General features: G+C 37.2%; 1 protein-coding gene across 3 annotated transcripts in view; it reads left to right on the top strand.

Moving 5' to 3' along the window:
• uif (sushi, von Willebrand factor type A, EGF and pentraxin domain-containing protein uif) overlaps window positions 1-17,704 on the top strand; it is a 118,764-nt gene that overhangs the window by 66,931 nt on the left and 34,129 nt on the right. For all 3 annotated transcript variants that reach the window (XM_034973973.2, XM_069502084.1, XM_034973972.2), the window contains exons 2-3: window positions 2,638-2,716; window positions 8,084-8,108. In XM_034973973.2, coding sequence (XP_034829864.1) covers window positions 2,645-2,716; window positions 8,084-8,108 — 97 coding nt within the window. In that variant the 5' untranslated portion in view covers window positions 2,638-2,644. The remainder of the gene's footprint in view (window positions 1-2,637; window positions 2,717-8,083; window positions 8,109-17,704) is intronic.

The following is a 17,704-nucleotide window of genomic DNA, read 5'->3' as shown; positions in this document are numbered from 1 at the left end:
GCGCGACGATTAATTGTTGGTTGCCAAGATTAATATAGGTGTATCTTGAGAACCAATTGGACCTTTAAACGGACTGTTTCCATGAATTTTCCGCCTTAATAACGAAGAACCCAAATATTTCAACTTAACAAGAGCCCTTAGATAAAATGAGCGACGGTCTAAAATATAAATAACTAGATGATGCCCGCGACTTCGTTCGCGTGGATTCAGGTTTTTAAAAATCCTGTGGGAACTCTTTAATTTTCCGGGATCAAAAGTAGCCTATGTCCTTCCCCGGGATGCAAGCTATCTCTGTACCAAATTTCAATGGGCCGTGAAAACTAGCAGACAGACAGACAGACACACTTTCGCATTTATAATATTAGTATGGATATTATAAGTATTGATTATACGAGTTTGTGACGTTGAGAGCCAAGAGGAAATGTATTGCAATTTTGTTAATATACCTAACTCTACGTTGCTAATTAAAAGAGAATTTAATAAAATATGTATTATATTCTATTTTAGTAAGATTTAATTTAGAGTAAGTATATTTTTCAAAAAATAAGTATACATTTTCTCTTTGATCAACGTCACAAACTAGATGCATCTACTCTATAAAGAAGTATCTTGCCTCTAATGTCAAAAAGAACTTATACCTACATTAATTTAAAATCATCAATCATCATCAATCATCAATACTTATAATAAAACTGTAACAGGTCAAATTCTGTACATTGAAGATATTTTGAAATTTTTTTTTCGAGGGCACTCTATAATCGATACTGAACCCAAAACTGTAATTTTTTCATTTTTGTCTGTCTGTCTGTCTGTATCACGGCCGCGCATCACGCTGAAACTACTGAATGGATTCCAATGAAACTTGGTACGATTTGAGGTCATACTATGAGGAAGAATATAGGATACTTTTTATCCCGAAAGTCAGCATGGATCCCGTAGGAGAGGGGATGAAAGTTAAAATGTATACTGAGTTGTAATTCATTAACGCGTAGTCCGATTTCATTCATTCTTTTTTTGTTAGAAAGGGGATATTTTAAAGATTGTTCCGTAAATATTTCAAGGTCTTGGTTTTTAACTGACTGTCAAAAAGGAGGTGGTTCTTTTTTCTACATCGATTTTTTCGAGGTTTCTGGACCGATTTGCAATTTTTTTTTTAAATCAACAAAAAAAGTTTTCGTGGTGGTCACATAAAAATTCTGGATTCAACTCCTTAATCCTGATGCTGCAGGGTTACTGCCCGCCTGAGTTATCAAGATTCAGGAAGTGTTCATAGTGAATTCATATTGTAGGTACTAAGCAACGACTTTACTCTCAGACTTCAAGTCCCAACTCCTCAACCCTGATGATGTAGGGTACAGCACTCCTAAACTATAATGTTTCAGTAACTGCGGATGATGCAAAATTAATTTAGGTACCAAGCATAGGCTACATCATTGAACTTCGGATCCTAACTCCTCAATCCTGATGCTGCCAAGTACTAAAGTCCTAAATCGTGGGGATTTTAGAATTTCTGATAGTGAATTGATATTTTAGGTATCAAGCAACGGCTTCACGATGACACTCCCAGTCCGAAATACTCCACCCGAGCGAAGCCGGGGCGGGTCAGCTAGTTTGTAATAAAATTGAAGCGGAACTAATCTATATATATAAAATTCAAAGTTCTGACTGACCGACTGACATAATTATATCAACGCACAGCATAAACCGCTGGCTGGACGGTGTGTTTGAACTTTAAAGTAAAGAGTAGGTATCCACTAAGAAAGGATTTTTCGAAATTCCACTGTATAGGCGGTTAAATGGGGGATGAAAGTTTTGTATGAAAGTCTGTCATTTTAAAAGTCATTTCCATTAAAATTGATATTTGGGTTTTCGGTCCTATTTTCGTAAATAATCTCCACCCCGATTTTCTAAATTCCACCCGAGCGGAGCCGGGGCGAGTCAGCTAGAAAACCAAAAATGAAAACCAAACTACGTAAATAATGTAAAGCAATTTTCTTAATTAGTAAACCGAAAACCCAGCACTAGTGTCGCTTCCCGGTATTGAGATAAATTGGTCGCCTCAACTTTTCGCAAAGTTAATTGGACTTCCAGTACCTACCTAACGCTTCTTCAGAAACTAACTACAGCTTCGTATTTAAATGAAAAAAATATCATTTAAATACGAAGCTCACTCATGATCTCATGAACTCATGAATTTTTAGGGTTTCGTCCGTATAACGTATTAAATTAATTTTGAAAACGGCGGTCACTCTTGGGGAGCAAAATAGAAAATATTAAAAAAAAAGCTTTTGTAAACTATACAGTGTGGTGTGACATAATCCATACTTCCATACTAATATTATAAATGCGAAAGTGTGTCTGTCTGTCTGTCCGTCTGCTAGCTTTTCACGGTCCAACAGTTTAACCGATTTTGATGAAGTTTGGTACAGAGCTAGATTACAACCCCGGGAAGGACATAGGCTACTTTTTATCCCGGAAAACAAAGAGTTCCCTCAGGACTTTTAAAAACCCACGCGGACGAAGTCGCGCGCATCCTCTAGTATTATAATTTAAAAAAGTAAGGTACTAAACACTAGAGTTCAATATACGATTTAATAAGGTTCCCGGCGAATAATTAATGTGTTACGTTTGTTTCAGATTTACGATGCTGATAAGGTGTCGGACGGCACTGAGTGTCGTCGTACTCCTATCACTCGTCGCGCCTTCCTTTTCAGAGGTGAGAGTTTTTACGTCATTTTCCGTACGGGCCAACGGGACCCTATTACCAGAGTGAAATACAGTGAGGGAACTCTCGGTCTGATCATGAATCGACGATATGTCAAAATATGTAAGGCAATGGTGACGTGAAATCAAAGAAAAATAGGGCTACTTTAGGGCAACCTGCGTCAAATGTACTAACTAGCAGGCGTCAAATACGTCTGCCAGTGACGTCGAAGCCTCGACGTTTTGTTAGAAGTTCCCTAACTGACATAAACTGTTTCTATCTGTCTCCGCTATCCATCCGTCTGTCTGTCAGCGGGCTGTAACTTATGAACCGTAATAAGTAGAGAGTTGAAATTTTCACAGAGTGTGTATTTTTACTGCCGCTTGAACAACGAACATATTATATTCAATTGAGATTGTAGCAATGTGAATATGTGATAATCACAACTTTCGTGTGGAGGGAGCTTAATCTTGCCAGACCATTCATTGTATTAAATTAAGAGATTATGCCATAAATCAATGGTAACAAAAGGAGTTTAGATCAACTAATTACCGAGCCCCGAAGCAAATACCAAAAAAGTTTCTGATAAAAGTTATTAGATTTACGGCTCACATAATCGCTTCATAACTTTGAATAATAAAGCTATGAAAATTATCATTAGAAGACTAAAACTTTGTAGCTTTTGAGTAGCAAAAGTTTGTTTAACTGAAATAGGCTATCGAGAAGTTATACTATCATCACTGTAATGTATTAAATTAAAACTTTTGGTTCGTTTGCAATTAATTTTTTCGGAGCTTTTAAATTGTTTTCTTATATTAATATCACTTGCTTTAACTGTAAAGAAAACATCTAGAGAAAACCTGCATGTCTGATAGTTCTTCGTAATGTTCTCAAAGGTGTGTGAACTGTGAAGGCTGCCAATACGTACTGGAACAGCATGGGGGACTATGGCCTCAACCTTAAATGAGAAGAGACCCGTACTATTAGGCTGGCGATAGGTTGATCATGACATCTACTTCAATAAGATAAATTATTATTTATTTGAATTGTTATTAGAATTAAAATCATTTCTATCTCCTAATTTTAAAGCCGAATTTCAGTTTTGTGTAACGAAAACTAATTATCACATCTGTTTCACACGGAGAGAATAAATCCCTTTTGCGGATATGTAAAATGTAAAACACGTAATTCAATAGAGCTACACTGGATGCAGCTGTTGGAGCTGTTGCCATACTAAATTGAAAAATATTACGTTGTTCGAATACCGTAGTAGTTAGTTCTCTTCATTTTGTCCGACTTGCATTGCATTGTAAAAGAAACAAAATCACCTTTTAGACTTAGTAATCATTATAATCCAAAGATGATCTTTTTCTCAGACTAAAATCTATAGTATGAGCTAAGTCAAAGTACGCTCTGTCTATAGATCTAAGGATGAGATCTCTAGAGCGCACTCTAACTTTGCTTAGACTTAAGACAGAGTTAAAACGAGACAGAGCTATATCTCTTACATAAGTCTGTCAAATACTTAGAGATAAAACCCATAGAGATCTAAAACCTATACAGCGCACTTTGACTTTGCTCAGACTTAAGAAACTAAAACTAGACAGCGCCGACATAGACATAGGCTGCAATCTATAGAGCGCACTCTAACTTAGCTTAGACTTAAGACAGAGTTAAAACGTGACAATGCTATGTCTGATAAAAAAAGGAAATAATCGTAGAAAAACAATGAGCAACCGTTTATTATCTGTGAGTACCTAATTATATTGAAAAATTGGGTCCACGACTGCAGTTTCACTGCCAGAATTTGGCCAGAACAGTAGGTATTATCCGTTTAATTAAAATCACCTAATTTATTGTTAGTACGTTTCAGGGAATTAGCCAAAAACTTACTCTTATTTTATATTAGGCAGAAAGTAATAGATGAATATAGGTAGGTACAAATTGTTAAAAAAAATTATAAGTTTAAAATGTAATACCTATATTATTTCTATAATAAGTATTATGCGTTCACAGTTTTAATTGTAGAAAGAAGCAGCATGTAGGTAAATAGTAAAGAACTGTCGTTCATTTGATATGATCATTTTCATAAAGGTCTGTAGGCGAGTTACGAGTAGGTAACTAGCTAAACAGATCGAAATCTAAACAACTTTCATCCTGCTGAGGCTGATGCAAATTGCCAACTACGTAATAACTTGTTAAATTCAACCTGAATAATGAGTTTGGTCCGCAGTGGCCACTTTCAACACTGTGTTTGATTTAGGTAAAAGCCATATCCGATGTTGCATTTATAATGGTCATCTCCTCTAAAATAAATGCACAACTCAGTGTAGTAGGTATATCTATGTCTTTCAAACTATTTACTTATTTACATAGTATTGACTACTAACTTAAGCCCGCGACTTCATCCGCGTAGACTACACAAATTTCAAACCCCTAAATTTTACCCCCGTAGGGGCTATATTTTCAAAAATCCTTAGCAGATGCCTACAACTACATCATAAAAGCTATCTGCATGCCAAATTTCAGCCCGGATCCGTCTAGTAGTTTAAAAGCTGTGCGTTGATAGATCAATCAGTCAATCAGTCACCTTTTCCCTGCGGGTCATATATATAGGTCCTGCTGGATGATTCGTTAACTCAGTTATCAACACTGAATGATAGCCACTGAGCTCATTTAACATTGGTTGGTTCACTGAGTGATATTAAAATCATTTTTGGTAGAAAACATTCAATGGATCAAAAATAAATGTCAAATGAGCTCGGTGGCTATAATTCAGTGTTGATCATTGAGCTAGAGAATCACCCGCCGCGCCGCGCGCCGCTCCGCTCCGCGCTGGCCGGTCCCGCTTCTATCTTACACTGTATCCTTCCTACCAGGTGAGATCACAGTCAAGAGCTAACTTTTCATCGAATATAAAAATATAAAGTACATACTAGCGATGCCCGCGACTTCGTCCGCTTGGATATAGGTTTCTTAAATCCCGTGGGAACTCCTTGACTTTCCGAGATAAAAGTTCCTAATAATATGTCAACCCCTTGCAAAATGCAAAAAAACACGCTGATCCGTTCCTTCGTTGCGGTATGGTGGAAGAAGAACAAACAAACACACTTTCGTATTTATGGTTGTATGGATATGGATGGATGGATGGATGGATGGATGGATGGATGGATGGATGGATGGATGGATGGATGGATGGGTGGATGGATGGATGGATGGATGGATGGATGGATGGATGGATGGGTGAATGGATGGGTGGATGGATGAATGGATGAATGGAAGCGATCTTGGTAGGCACAAAGCCAGCCAGCTAACACAACATTCTGAAGACAATAACCGAAGTAGGTAAATCAACCAGTGTCGCCTCGAGAACTTTACATTAATTACAATTTCCACAGCCATCATAAAACAATGCCATTACACGTTTAGTCCAATTACTTTGTTCCGAATCATAAAACATTTATTGGTTTGAAATTTAGGTATCAAATTGCGGTCACGGGTGGTGGCGGTGTCCTCGATCGCACTTTCCCTTTGGCAAGCTACTCCAAATGTTTCTGTCACGACTTGCATACCGATTTTAGAATGGAAAACAGAAGGCATAATTCCTCCTTATTTTTATCTAAATATAGGACCTCGCACCGGAAGACGCAGCGTTGGAAGACCCCCCACTAGGTGGACGGACGACATCAGACGGGTCGCAGGGAGCCGCTGGATCCAGGCGGCGCAAGACGGTGGCGTGTGGAAGTCCCTACAAGAGACCTATGTCCAGCAGTGGACGTCTATCGGTTGATGATGATGATGATAGGCATGTGCTTTCATGACTGTAATATGTGATGATGTGAACGGTGGTGATGCAGCCTAAGGTGGAGCGTGAGGTGGCTTTTTTTATTGTCCTAATATTGTAGTTGGCGGAGAAAACGAAAGCCGGAAGGGCATTCCATATTCTAGCAGTGCGTATTAGAAACGAGAAAGCGAATAACTTCGTACGAATCCATGGAATTTCGATAATATATGTGTGCAGACCTTTACAATGCTTCGCGGCCTGATAATAAAATAGCGAAAAGGTAAGTAGATCAAATAGTTCCTCAGCACACTCTCCGCTGATATCGGTTGCGCCAGAGATAAGTCATTATCATCATCATCATCAACCGATAGACGTCCACTGCTGGATATAGGTCTCTTGTAGGGACTTCCACACGCCACCGTCTTGCGCCGCCTGGATCCAGCGGCTCCCTGCGACCCGTCTGATGTCGTCCGTCCACCTAGTGGTGGGTCTTCCAACACTGCGTCTTCCGGTGCGGAGGTCGCCATTCCAGCACCTTGGGCCCCAACGTCTATCGATTTTACGAACTATGTGCCCTGCCCATTGCCACTTCAGCTTCGCAACCCGTTGGACTGTGTCGGTTACTCTAGTTCTCCTCCGGATCTCCTCATTTCTGATTTGATCACGTAGAGAAACTCCAGCAAAGCTCTCTCCATCGCCCGCTGAGTGACTCTGAGATAAGTAATAACAGCTTATCTTTGGTTGCGCGTTCTGTTATACTACAATGGACTCATCACTTGAAAGGATGTCCACAAACAGTGATCCCAACTCTAGAATCCAGCGGCTCCTTGCAACTGACTCAATATCCTCTGTCAGCTATTCGCTATTATAACACCTTAATACTCCAACTTCTATAGCTCCTCAAAGCTGTGTGGGCTTCCACAGCCACTAGATTTAAAGCACATACACTAAACCACGCAAACCAGCGATGAAGAGCGCTATAATACTCGCCGTTTCTGTACCTGATCAAATCAGGAATGATCCGTAGAACGACCAGCGAGTGACCAATATAGCTCAACGGGCTGCGAAGCTGAAGAGGCACAAGTCCAAATACTCCTGACAGCTATTAGTACCTTCTTTCTCTCATTTGTAAATGACGTTTGCCTCAGGAACTGTCAAGGTATTCCTATTAGCTTTTGACCACGGTAAAATAATTTTATATTTTTAGTCTTCCTCATTTACAGATTCTAGCAAAGATAATTCCGAGGAAGGAGCTTTTGAATACTATAAAAAATTATCCTATCAATTAGGTATACAAAAGTTACGTACGTTATTCACAAGTAACCTGTAAATAATGCTTAGAAGTGGTTAGAACGCTCAATTATTGCAATGCAAGTCATGGTCATTTGTTGATACGATATGAACTCATATTATTGTCTCAGGAGAAAACGATGCTTCGTCGCCCCTAATTGCTCATGACAAGTTTCTCTTCCGAAATGATAAATTGTGCATCTAAGCCATTGAGTATATTATAATATATGTATATTACAAATTTGCATAATATTACTATTTGACGTGCTTAGAAACTAATGTCCTTTTTTTTCTTTTTTTTGCAGACCAACCTCTTCACGTGTCCAAATGGTAAGATAATATTTTGGTACAACACATTACAAACTTACACATCATCACCATCTCCATCCCTCCTGAGAACAGATCTCCTCTCAAAATGAGAAGGATTTGATCTGAGGAGACCAGTTCTCAGTCCACGCTGACCAAATGCGGATTGGCAAACTTAACACATTTTTGAAAACAAAAGGTATGCAGAAATTTAGGCATGTAGGTTTCCTCACAATGTTTTCCTTTACAGTTAAATCAAGTGATATTTTAATTGCTTAAACGCACATGCCACATAACTCCGAAAAGTACAAGGACAAAATATATTTTCCTTTTGCATGAATTTAGGTTTTTTTTAATACGGGATGCAAGCTATCACTTTATACCAAATAATAAATAATGCCCGTGACATTGTCCACGTGGAATTAGGTTTTTAAAGATTCCATGGGAACTCTTTGTTTTTCCGAGCCAAAATGTACTAGCCTATACTTGTCCCCGGGAGGCAAGCTATCTCTGTACCAAACATCAAATTTAATTGGCCGTATAAATCGTGACAGACACTTTCACATAATTAAAGTGTTGTGTCAAATATTTCTTTAGAAAAAATTACTGGCCCTGACCCCGTTGGTTCTCCTGGATCCGAATGAAATGTAACAGAAATTCGTCACCGTATACATACGAGTATAGAGCAGAAATCAACAGGGGAAGTATTATTACCATTAAGGTTGTCAAACTAATCAGATTAGATGTGGAACTTAATATCCAAAACTAACACTACTGTCAGATTACCGCCGTCGTCGTTTAGATGAGCTTAGTTAATATTTACACATGTAACATTATACCAGACAAATGATTGCGATCCCCGTATTTCATTATTATATTCATGAAATATGGTTGTCGCTCGTGCTTCATGTTGGTTAATTACAATACGCCGCTTCTTGCATATTCATGTATAGGTATGCGTAGTAATTAGGTACGAAGTACGAATTGACGACATCAAGGGTTACCTAATAAGTATTAAGAAAGTTGTAAGAAAATTCAAAAAAAAATGTTCCAAAATATAGACTGACGTGACAGACGATCACAGAGTACTTTTAACATATGGAAATAGAGTACTATCTCGCGAGCTAATAGTGGCAACAGCTTAGTAGCGCCATCTGTATCTGACGAATGGAACTAATATTTATAATATGTACATACCTACCTATATATATAGACTGCTTTATAGGTTCATACCTATACATATAATACATACATATAGGACTGCTATGGAAGGTAGGATTGTGTTCAGATTAATTATTTATTAATATTTGACTCCCTTACAATTTAACATATCATGTAAATTTAAAAAAAATCTATAATAATTAATCTGAACACATATTTTTAAATAATAGAAATTTTTGGATTCTAATCTTTATTTTTACCAAAATTAATCCTAATCACTCTTCCTTATCCTAAAACAGTTTATAAAGTTGCCTGAGGACTGGGGTCTGGTGCCGAGTAGTTTAGTTTCAAGATATCAATATTATGAATCCAGGTCATAAAACGATCCAAATCTTTTGCACGATTTGGAAATTCATGCAGGACATTTTCTAAACCTGAAAAGTAAAAATATGAGTATCTTAGTATGGTCACAAGTTCATAACATGTTCACTAAATCTGACTCAATTAATCTAATCACATCTAATCTGAGGTCGGGGGTTCAATCTAGGGCATGCACCTCTAACTTTTCGGAGTTGTGTGTTTTAACTAATTAAATATCACTTGCATTAACGGTGAAGGAAAACATCGTGAGGAAACCTGCATGCCTGAAAGTTCTCCATAATGTTATCAAAGGGTGTGAAGTCTACCAATCCGCACGTGGCCAGTGTGGTAGACTATGCCTAAACCCCTTCTCACTCTAAGAAGTGACCCGTGCTCTGTAGTGAGCCAGCGATGTGTTGATCATGATAGGAATTTGGTCTAGAAAAACTAAAGAAATACCTACTTCTTTATGCAAATAAACTTGTAAATAGGTGCTTTCGAATCGTCAAGAGAATCTATCACTGGATCGGAACGCCCAATACTTAAAGAAAAACCTATGCGTGAACCATATTGTCATCAAGTTCAAGGAATTTAATAAAAATTGCATTCAAGGATTAAAGTAGATATGACCGGTATTACAATGGAATTTACAAACCTGCAGTGAACCTGAACAGCCTGGAATACAGCCCCTCTTGTAAGAAATGTTCACTAAACTTAACTAGTACCTAACTACAACTATACTGGAGTCCTGTCTCGTAAATAAACACTGGAGTTCTGTCTCAAAACACTGGAGTCCTGTCTCAAAACACTGGAAGTCTCTGTTTCAAACATGGGTACGGAAAACTTAAAATTTCTTTGGTCTCAAAACACTAGAATCTCTGACAGCTTACTTAGCGTGGGTTAGGTTCACTGGTTTGCTAAACGTAGCGTGAAATCACTAAAAACTGGCTTTAAATAGTTACAAAAGGTATTGAAAATAGCAAAATCAGAAAACATTACGACCGCCAGCACAGACCAGGTTGTTTGCCCAATTTCTACCATATCAATAGCAAAAAATTGTCTGACAATTTTATTTTGAAGAATATTTATTAAATCAATGATACATACCAAAGGTAGAACCAAATAAAATATTGGTATATAGAAATTAATTGTTAGAGAATATTTTTTTCTTTAAAATACAAATATGTTAATGTAAACTAAACTACCAATTTGGTAGAAAAATTAAACATGGGATGCCTTGACCACAGAATAATATATCGAATTTGTCCAGTCACAGTAGCGCGGTCTGCTATTGACTTTTGGTACTAAATGAATTGAAGTACCATGCTATTTGTTCTAAGATTGATGACCCTGCAGACGATTTTATAGTTCTCAGCATTGTAAATTGAGTAACTTACTAAGTCACTACTTGCCTTGCTTCGAGAAACAAACAAAAAAGAGAGACCGGAGGGCTGGCAGTTACCTCGGTCAGCATATTAGTCTGGCCATTCAACGAGGTAACGCTGCCAGCGTTCTGGGCACCCTGCCTCGTTGCGGTGGTTTAGATGATATTTTCGATTTGTAATTTTATGTTCTAGAATAAGTTTGGTATTTTTGTTTTTTGTATCTTCCTATTAAATAAAAAACATGTTTTTAAAAAGAGAGATAAAACCAAATTATCAATTTTTTTTTAATAAAAAAATGTTGATATTACGGAAATGCTGAAAACTATGTAGGTACCTAATAGTATGTATACCTGCTCCCTACTCATAATTAAGCAAATATTATTTTTACTGACTTTAGTAGATAAAATTTCTCGATTGTTATAAAGTAACAATCGAGAAAGATTTTTTTTCGACAGATTCGATTTCATGTAAATAAAACGTAAAAATGGTGTCTAAAACATTATATACCTCGATGATTGTTTAGGGCTAATTGGCTCGGACTAAGTTTATCCGTCGGTAGCAGGCAACCGATACTGCCTTGCTTAATTTAACTTGTGTGCTAACTTGGAAACTAGCGTATACAAAGCCGTGTACCTACCTATACCAATTAGGAAGACACTTCGTATCAGATCCCCATATCCTTTAAATTATATGAAAGTACGTTGTACATTAATTACTTCTCGAGTGGCTTTTCAAGTGTAAGGTTTCTTGCCATCTGCTATAATGCTAAAATTGCTAGCTTAGCATGTTGCCATCTTAGTCTTTACATAGCGTGTTTACTACTGCTCGTGGAAGTCGTGGGCGAAGATGCGGGTTTCCTACATACAACTCGTTTACTAAAAGAATGGACCTGACGTCGATTAAAAATGTAAAAAATTAAAAACTCAACAAGGGGGACGCCATGCACACCGCACGTCACCCGCACCCGCCCGCTCCAGGTTAGCGCGGGGGTTGTTCCCTCCCCGATTGCCATCTCGACCTGTCGCGTACTATAGAATTCGAAGCCATGGTTGGCATTTCCTACATACTGGTATCTAGAAGGTCCTTTACACACAAGGGTACTTAGTTGCGGCCTGCGCGATAGCGTTATCATCGGAGGGCCTAGCATAACTTTTGAAAATGAAGAACGCAATAAGTCCGAAGTTTAGGTACGTAAATCTACTAAAGTATGAATTTGTTAAATAACTATACTAGCCCGTCCATAATATATGACAGATTTACGGCAACATATAAGAGCCGTTTATTTGAAAGTTATACGAGGGTCTGGCGAATGCACCATCAGTGAACCGAGTTTACAACTACTAAAGCAATGTCCATTATGTTTGAAATGCAAGCCAACAAACGTAAGCAAACAGACTTCGTGAGATACTCGTAGAAGAACATTTTTAAATAATTAAATGGCTAAGTGAATCTACCCTTATGAACCTTATTCAACTTTCCAAACTACATCAGCATAATGAAACTACACGAATCCACCATTTTCACGGTTTGCATTCAAATGTACTTATTAATTTAGACAGTAGTTTCATGAGCTAAAAGCTGTCCAAGTACGTTTTATTTTAAACGTATCTCTCGTAAGCTTATATAGAATTGCTGCAACACGTACAGTAGCCGGCAACAAATATCGGCCTTTAGAATGAATGACATTTCGGTTTTGTAGTGCGTTGTTCTAGCTTTTCAACGCTAACACACAATTACCTAAGTTTTTTTGTTACGAAATCGCCCATAGAACTACACACTTAAATTACATAATGTTATTCCTTAAGTTCTATAGGTCTCATGTTTAGGTTTGCTATAAATGTCCTTGTAATATAGTCCGTATTGCATAAGATGGACTAGCTAGCAAAATATTAGTTCTCAAATACTAGACAAAATAGGTACAGCTACATTTAAGCACTAATATTTTGTTAACGACAGACAGACTGCCTGCCGGGGCAAATAAATGAGCGGGTCTACCAGTCTGGAGGATCTTCATCAGCCGCATAATTAATGTAAGGAAATTGCCTCCCAGGCGATAAGCCTAAAACAAACACAACGCGTAATGGTAGAGCGGCATGTTGGCAACTGCATGACAGGATGTTACATTGAACGCGCGTGTAAGCTTGCATAATTTATGCAACTCGGTTAACGGACTGCCATTTTTGAAGCACACTTGAAGATATCAAAAGGTGCGTAAACCTCGTGCCAATATCTGTGTCGTTACGGGTATGTCATTCACACGAGGGTACGAATTTGTCTTCACTTCTTAAAAAATAATATAATAATTGTAAGAGCTTTGCCATGGCTTTGCCTATCGGGAATTTTATAATATCTTTAAATTTATGATACAAAGAAGCCTCAATACAACGGTTACAGGAGCGGACCGAAATCCAAAACGTTGGTGGTTCAAACCCCACCCGTTACACTATTATTGTACTTACTCCGAGCACGAGATAATGCTTAGTTGGAGGGGAAAGGTAAATAGTCATGATTAACATGGCTAATATTCTTTTAAAAGACTGGTTGAAGCACGTCACAACGCAGAGCGCAATGGCGATCACAGAAGCGCTGCTACACCCGCTCCTCGCGGTTTTGTGTTGTCTTCATAACCAGGAATGTCATAAAGGTTGCTTTGGCTACCATTATATTTGCTTCAGCCCTTTTCTAAGGCCTCGCAGTACGAACCCCTTCATTCAGTTTCTTGTAAGTATTTCTTCTAAGAACCCCATTCGTCTCATCTTCGTCACGCCATGCGTTGTGTGTGACTCAGGCTTTACATGTAAAGAGTGTTTTACACCAAAGGAGTAGCGACAAACACGTATTTGAATTTGAACGTATTTCACTGTCACATATTGCATGGAATATTAATATCGAAATCAAGGGATATGTACCTATTATGTCATATAGTATTCATGATATTTTCGATATTAGAAATGAGTGCGATTGCCGCTAACAAAAATTATAACATGTCCATAAAAAGCGAATTTCAGTTCGCACGTATGAACACATTGTAAGCACTGCTTTTTCAGCAGATATTGTTACGATAGGTACGTTCTTTTGCGATATTTTTAATCGGTGCGCTTGCCTGCACCTGCTTGCGATGGCCCATAATGTGAACGTACCATTAAATAGTATTATCTACTATACAAAAGCTTGTCAGTTTTGACAATATTAGTTAGGCGAAAGTCCGCGCAACACATACCTACCTACCTACTGTGTAGCCGAAGAGCCGTGATGGTCTGAAATTACGACGCGTGCGCTACGTGTTGACAACGAATCGTTCACTCCTTTTATTAGTTTATCCATCTATAAGTTTTGGAAATATTACCATTCGTACGTGGCTAAATATAAAGCTCATAATTCGATGCTCTACTTGAGTTGATGTGCATTAAATAATAAAATGTGACACGGCCCTTATCCAGTAACTTGCGTTGCGAGCGACAGTTCACGCAGTTAAAGGGTATAATCTAATACTTGAAGTGAAAATGTAATTTAGGGCTGCAATTCTGTTTTAAACCGGGCGGAAGTACGCACCTATTATGTTAACTTGTTGAGTCAAATTTATCTAAGTATCTATCACTTAACATATTTAATATCTATCTAAGTAGTTTAGTATCTAAATAGTGACAATTGTCTTCTCTCTCGTGTAAAAATAGACCCTATTAAAATGTTTTATTTTCTTTTTTTAAATTAAAGACATCTCAAGAGTCAAAACCTATTATTTTATTTAATAGAGCATCGAACGCGAAAAGTCGTCACAACGCGATGCAGCATCGAAACTATCGCTAAAACGTGTGGTTTCAATACAGCTGCAGGGCGCGGGGCGCGGCGATCGAACGCAAAAAGTCGTCAAAACACAATTCAGCATCGATGCAGTCGCAAAATCACCGATCGGCGATCGCTGATGCTAAAATCATAAGACGTCTAGTGAGGACGATGAAGAGAGCTAGTAACAACATCATAATATTGTTACACATTTTAGTCATTTTAGTTTGTAAGTTTAAATTGAAAGAGCGTCTTGTCAATATTGATCTTAGCAATTCATCATACTACCACTATCAATAACCCCAATGGCTGACACTATTCGAAAGTAGATACCCTAGATACTCTGACGCCAAGAAAGGTTTAACATTTTAATACATTTTCAAGGAGAACTTCAGTGAATATCAAATTCTGAGATTTTATGATATTGTAGAAAGAAATTTGAAATTCAATGAAGTTATAAATGAATTGTTGTAACTATTTCAAAGTAGAATATCGAGATCAAATATATTCCTAATACTACGAGAATTCAAAAATATTACACAGCTTTTTTTATTCTTTAACAAAGTAACAGATGTCCCATTAAAATGTTTTATAAAGTGCAAATTATATAACAGGTATTTTCCGTTGCCTACGTAATACAACAACACAACAAATACAAAAGAAACAGTATTTTTCCAATTTACAAAATCGTTTCTGTAAATTAGGAAAATGATAGCATAAGATTTGGTTCTTATTGTTAGAAGAGGGGATTTATAAAATTTCTAATGATACAAAATAAAATAAACTTTGTGGCTGAGGTTTCGTACATTAAATAATAAAGTTTTAAATATTATATTATTACCTTTTTTATGTTCTCCAGTGTTCTTTTAATCACCTTACTTTCGAAACCAAAGGGGTATGGGTTTAATAAAAACTGCCATACCCCTTCCAGGCTAGCCCGCTTCCATCTTAGACTGCATCATCATTTACCACCAGGTGAGATTGCAGTCAAGGGCTAGCTTGTACTTATTTAAATTAAATTAAATAAAAAGTTTACGCTGGTTCGCCATCTGCTCTTTTCTAGTGGGAGTCTACGTTTACGGTTTTCTCAAGTTCTCTAAATCTCAAGTTTGTAGACCCAGTGATAACTGAGCTATGCATATTTTGATAATAATCAGTTGGTCAGTCCTTTGATATATTATCAGCTGGTTTATAGAAAACTTAATTGAGTGAGTCTGCTGCTCGGGAGTTCAACGATCGGGACCCTGTAAGATATATCTTATAGAATCGCTAACGTTGACCTACTTATTCCCAAAGAACAATTACCTCCAGGGAGACATTACCAGGCACAATAAAATGAGGCGCGGGTATTATTGCGGACTGAATAGATATTTACCACTTAATTACGTAATTTGGAAGCCTAATCACGAATCTGTTGGACTCGAATATTGCCGATTCAACCTTGCAATTTGCAAAGTCCTACACATTAGCATTCCCTAGATCGAACATCCATTAGATTTTTTGCAACAAAATGATTGTTGGATTTTTGTATATTTTTTGAACTGCGTTTTGATTGTCGTACAAATTAGTTGGCGAGGAATTTGTTTGGTATTTCAATTGAATCTCGGAATCTGTCAAAGAATTTACCATATTACAGCTTTGATTTTAGCAGTGCGAACGGAAATTGGGCAAAACAAGATAAGAGATTCGTCACATAAGTATGATGATTTGCAAACATTACACGTTTTTTGGTGCAAACTCGTTGTTATAAACGGGAAGTTTGCTTACCTTTTCACGGCTCATAGCGTAATATAATTATAGCTCGGAGTTCTTTCAGAATTTGTAAAAAAAAAAGTTGCAAGGAAATACTAGTAGATAATAGTTTAAAATTGTTTAGGTTTTTTATTTAGAAATTTGTACGCTTGATTTGCAGAAAATACCTCAACACAATAGGTATTTCCCATTTTCTCAATAAATTCAATAAGTAAATAAGGTACGGTACCTGAAGAATGGAATGGGTAATTCACAGTCAAAATGTGTTTATGAAAAGGCTGCAAACACCGTAAATCTGGAAAAACTGTCCAAGTAAATCCCTATCCTTTGCAAACGAAATTCACAAGTAAAGTACGAGTCGACTCCACTGGTACGAACGTACGCTCCGCTTGTCATGAAAGTCCAATTGATTCTCTCCGAGGAACTTTTGTTTAGCTTCTGGTAGTTTACAAACTAGGTTCACGACATTGTCTTTATGTGGATAACAAAGTTTTGTTCACAACAATGTACGAGTATGGTGTTAAATTGATCCTCTATTCTATCTGTTCTATTCCCAAAGGCATATTTTACGCGTTGGGAAATACAATCTCACAGTAAGTTAAGTAGGTAATCCATATACTCCATACTAATATCTCTCTTCTCGTCTTTTACTGTCAACAAACGCGTCGTGAAAAGCTTGCAGACAAACAATATGTCTGCTAGCTTTTCACGACGCGTTACTGCTCACTGGTTCACACTATTCTACAGTAAATTAAGTAATCCATATACTCCATACTAATTATAGTTTTTATTTTTTTTGTGAAATAAATTTATAACTATTAAAATACTCTCCACTCGACTAATTACTAACGTAGTCCGAACTAGTATTGGTAGGAAATTTTGTTTATAGCTTGATAGTTCACGAAACTACTGACACGTTATTGATTTTGTCTGTGTTATTGTAGCTGATATAAACTTTCCTACACGATATCGTTGGCACTAACTTACCTAGTCTAAACTTTGGAAGATATTGTTGTTAGGAAATAGTTATCAATAACAACTGATAATAATAATAAACGAATCAAAATTTCAACTGTAATTATATTAGGTATGATTCACGGGTATGATTACTACTTATACAAATTATTTGAAAACATGATAATCTTTATTAGACACACTAACAAACCCGCAAGGTATAGC

Source organism: Maniola hyperantus, chromosome 12 (assembly GCF_902806685.2).
Source record: "Maniola hyperantus chromosome 12, iAphHyp1.2, whole genome shotgun sequence".
In the NCBI taxonomy this organism is placed as follows: domain Eukaryota; kingdom Metazoa; phylum Arthropoda; class Insecta; order Lepidoptera; family Nymphalidae; genus Maniola; species Maniola hyperantus.
This window is presented reverse-complemented; position numbering and strand designations above follow the sequence as displayed.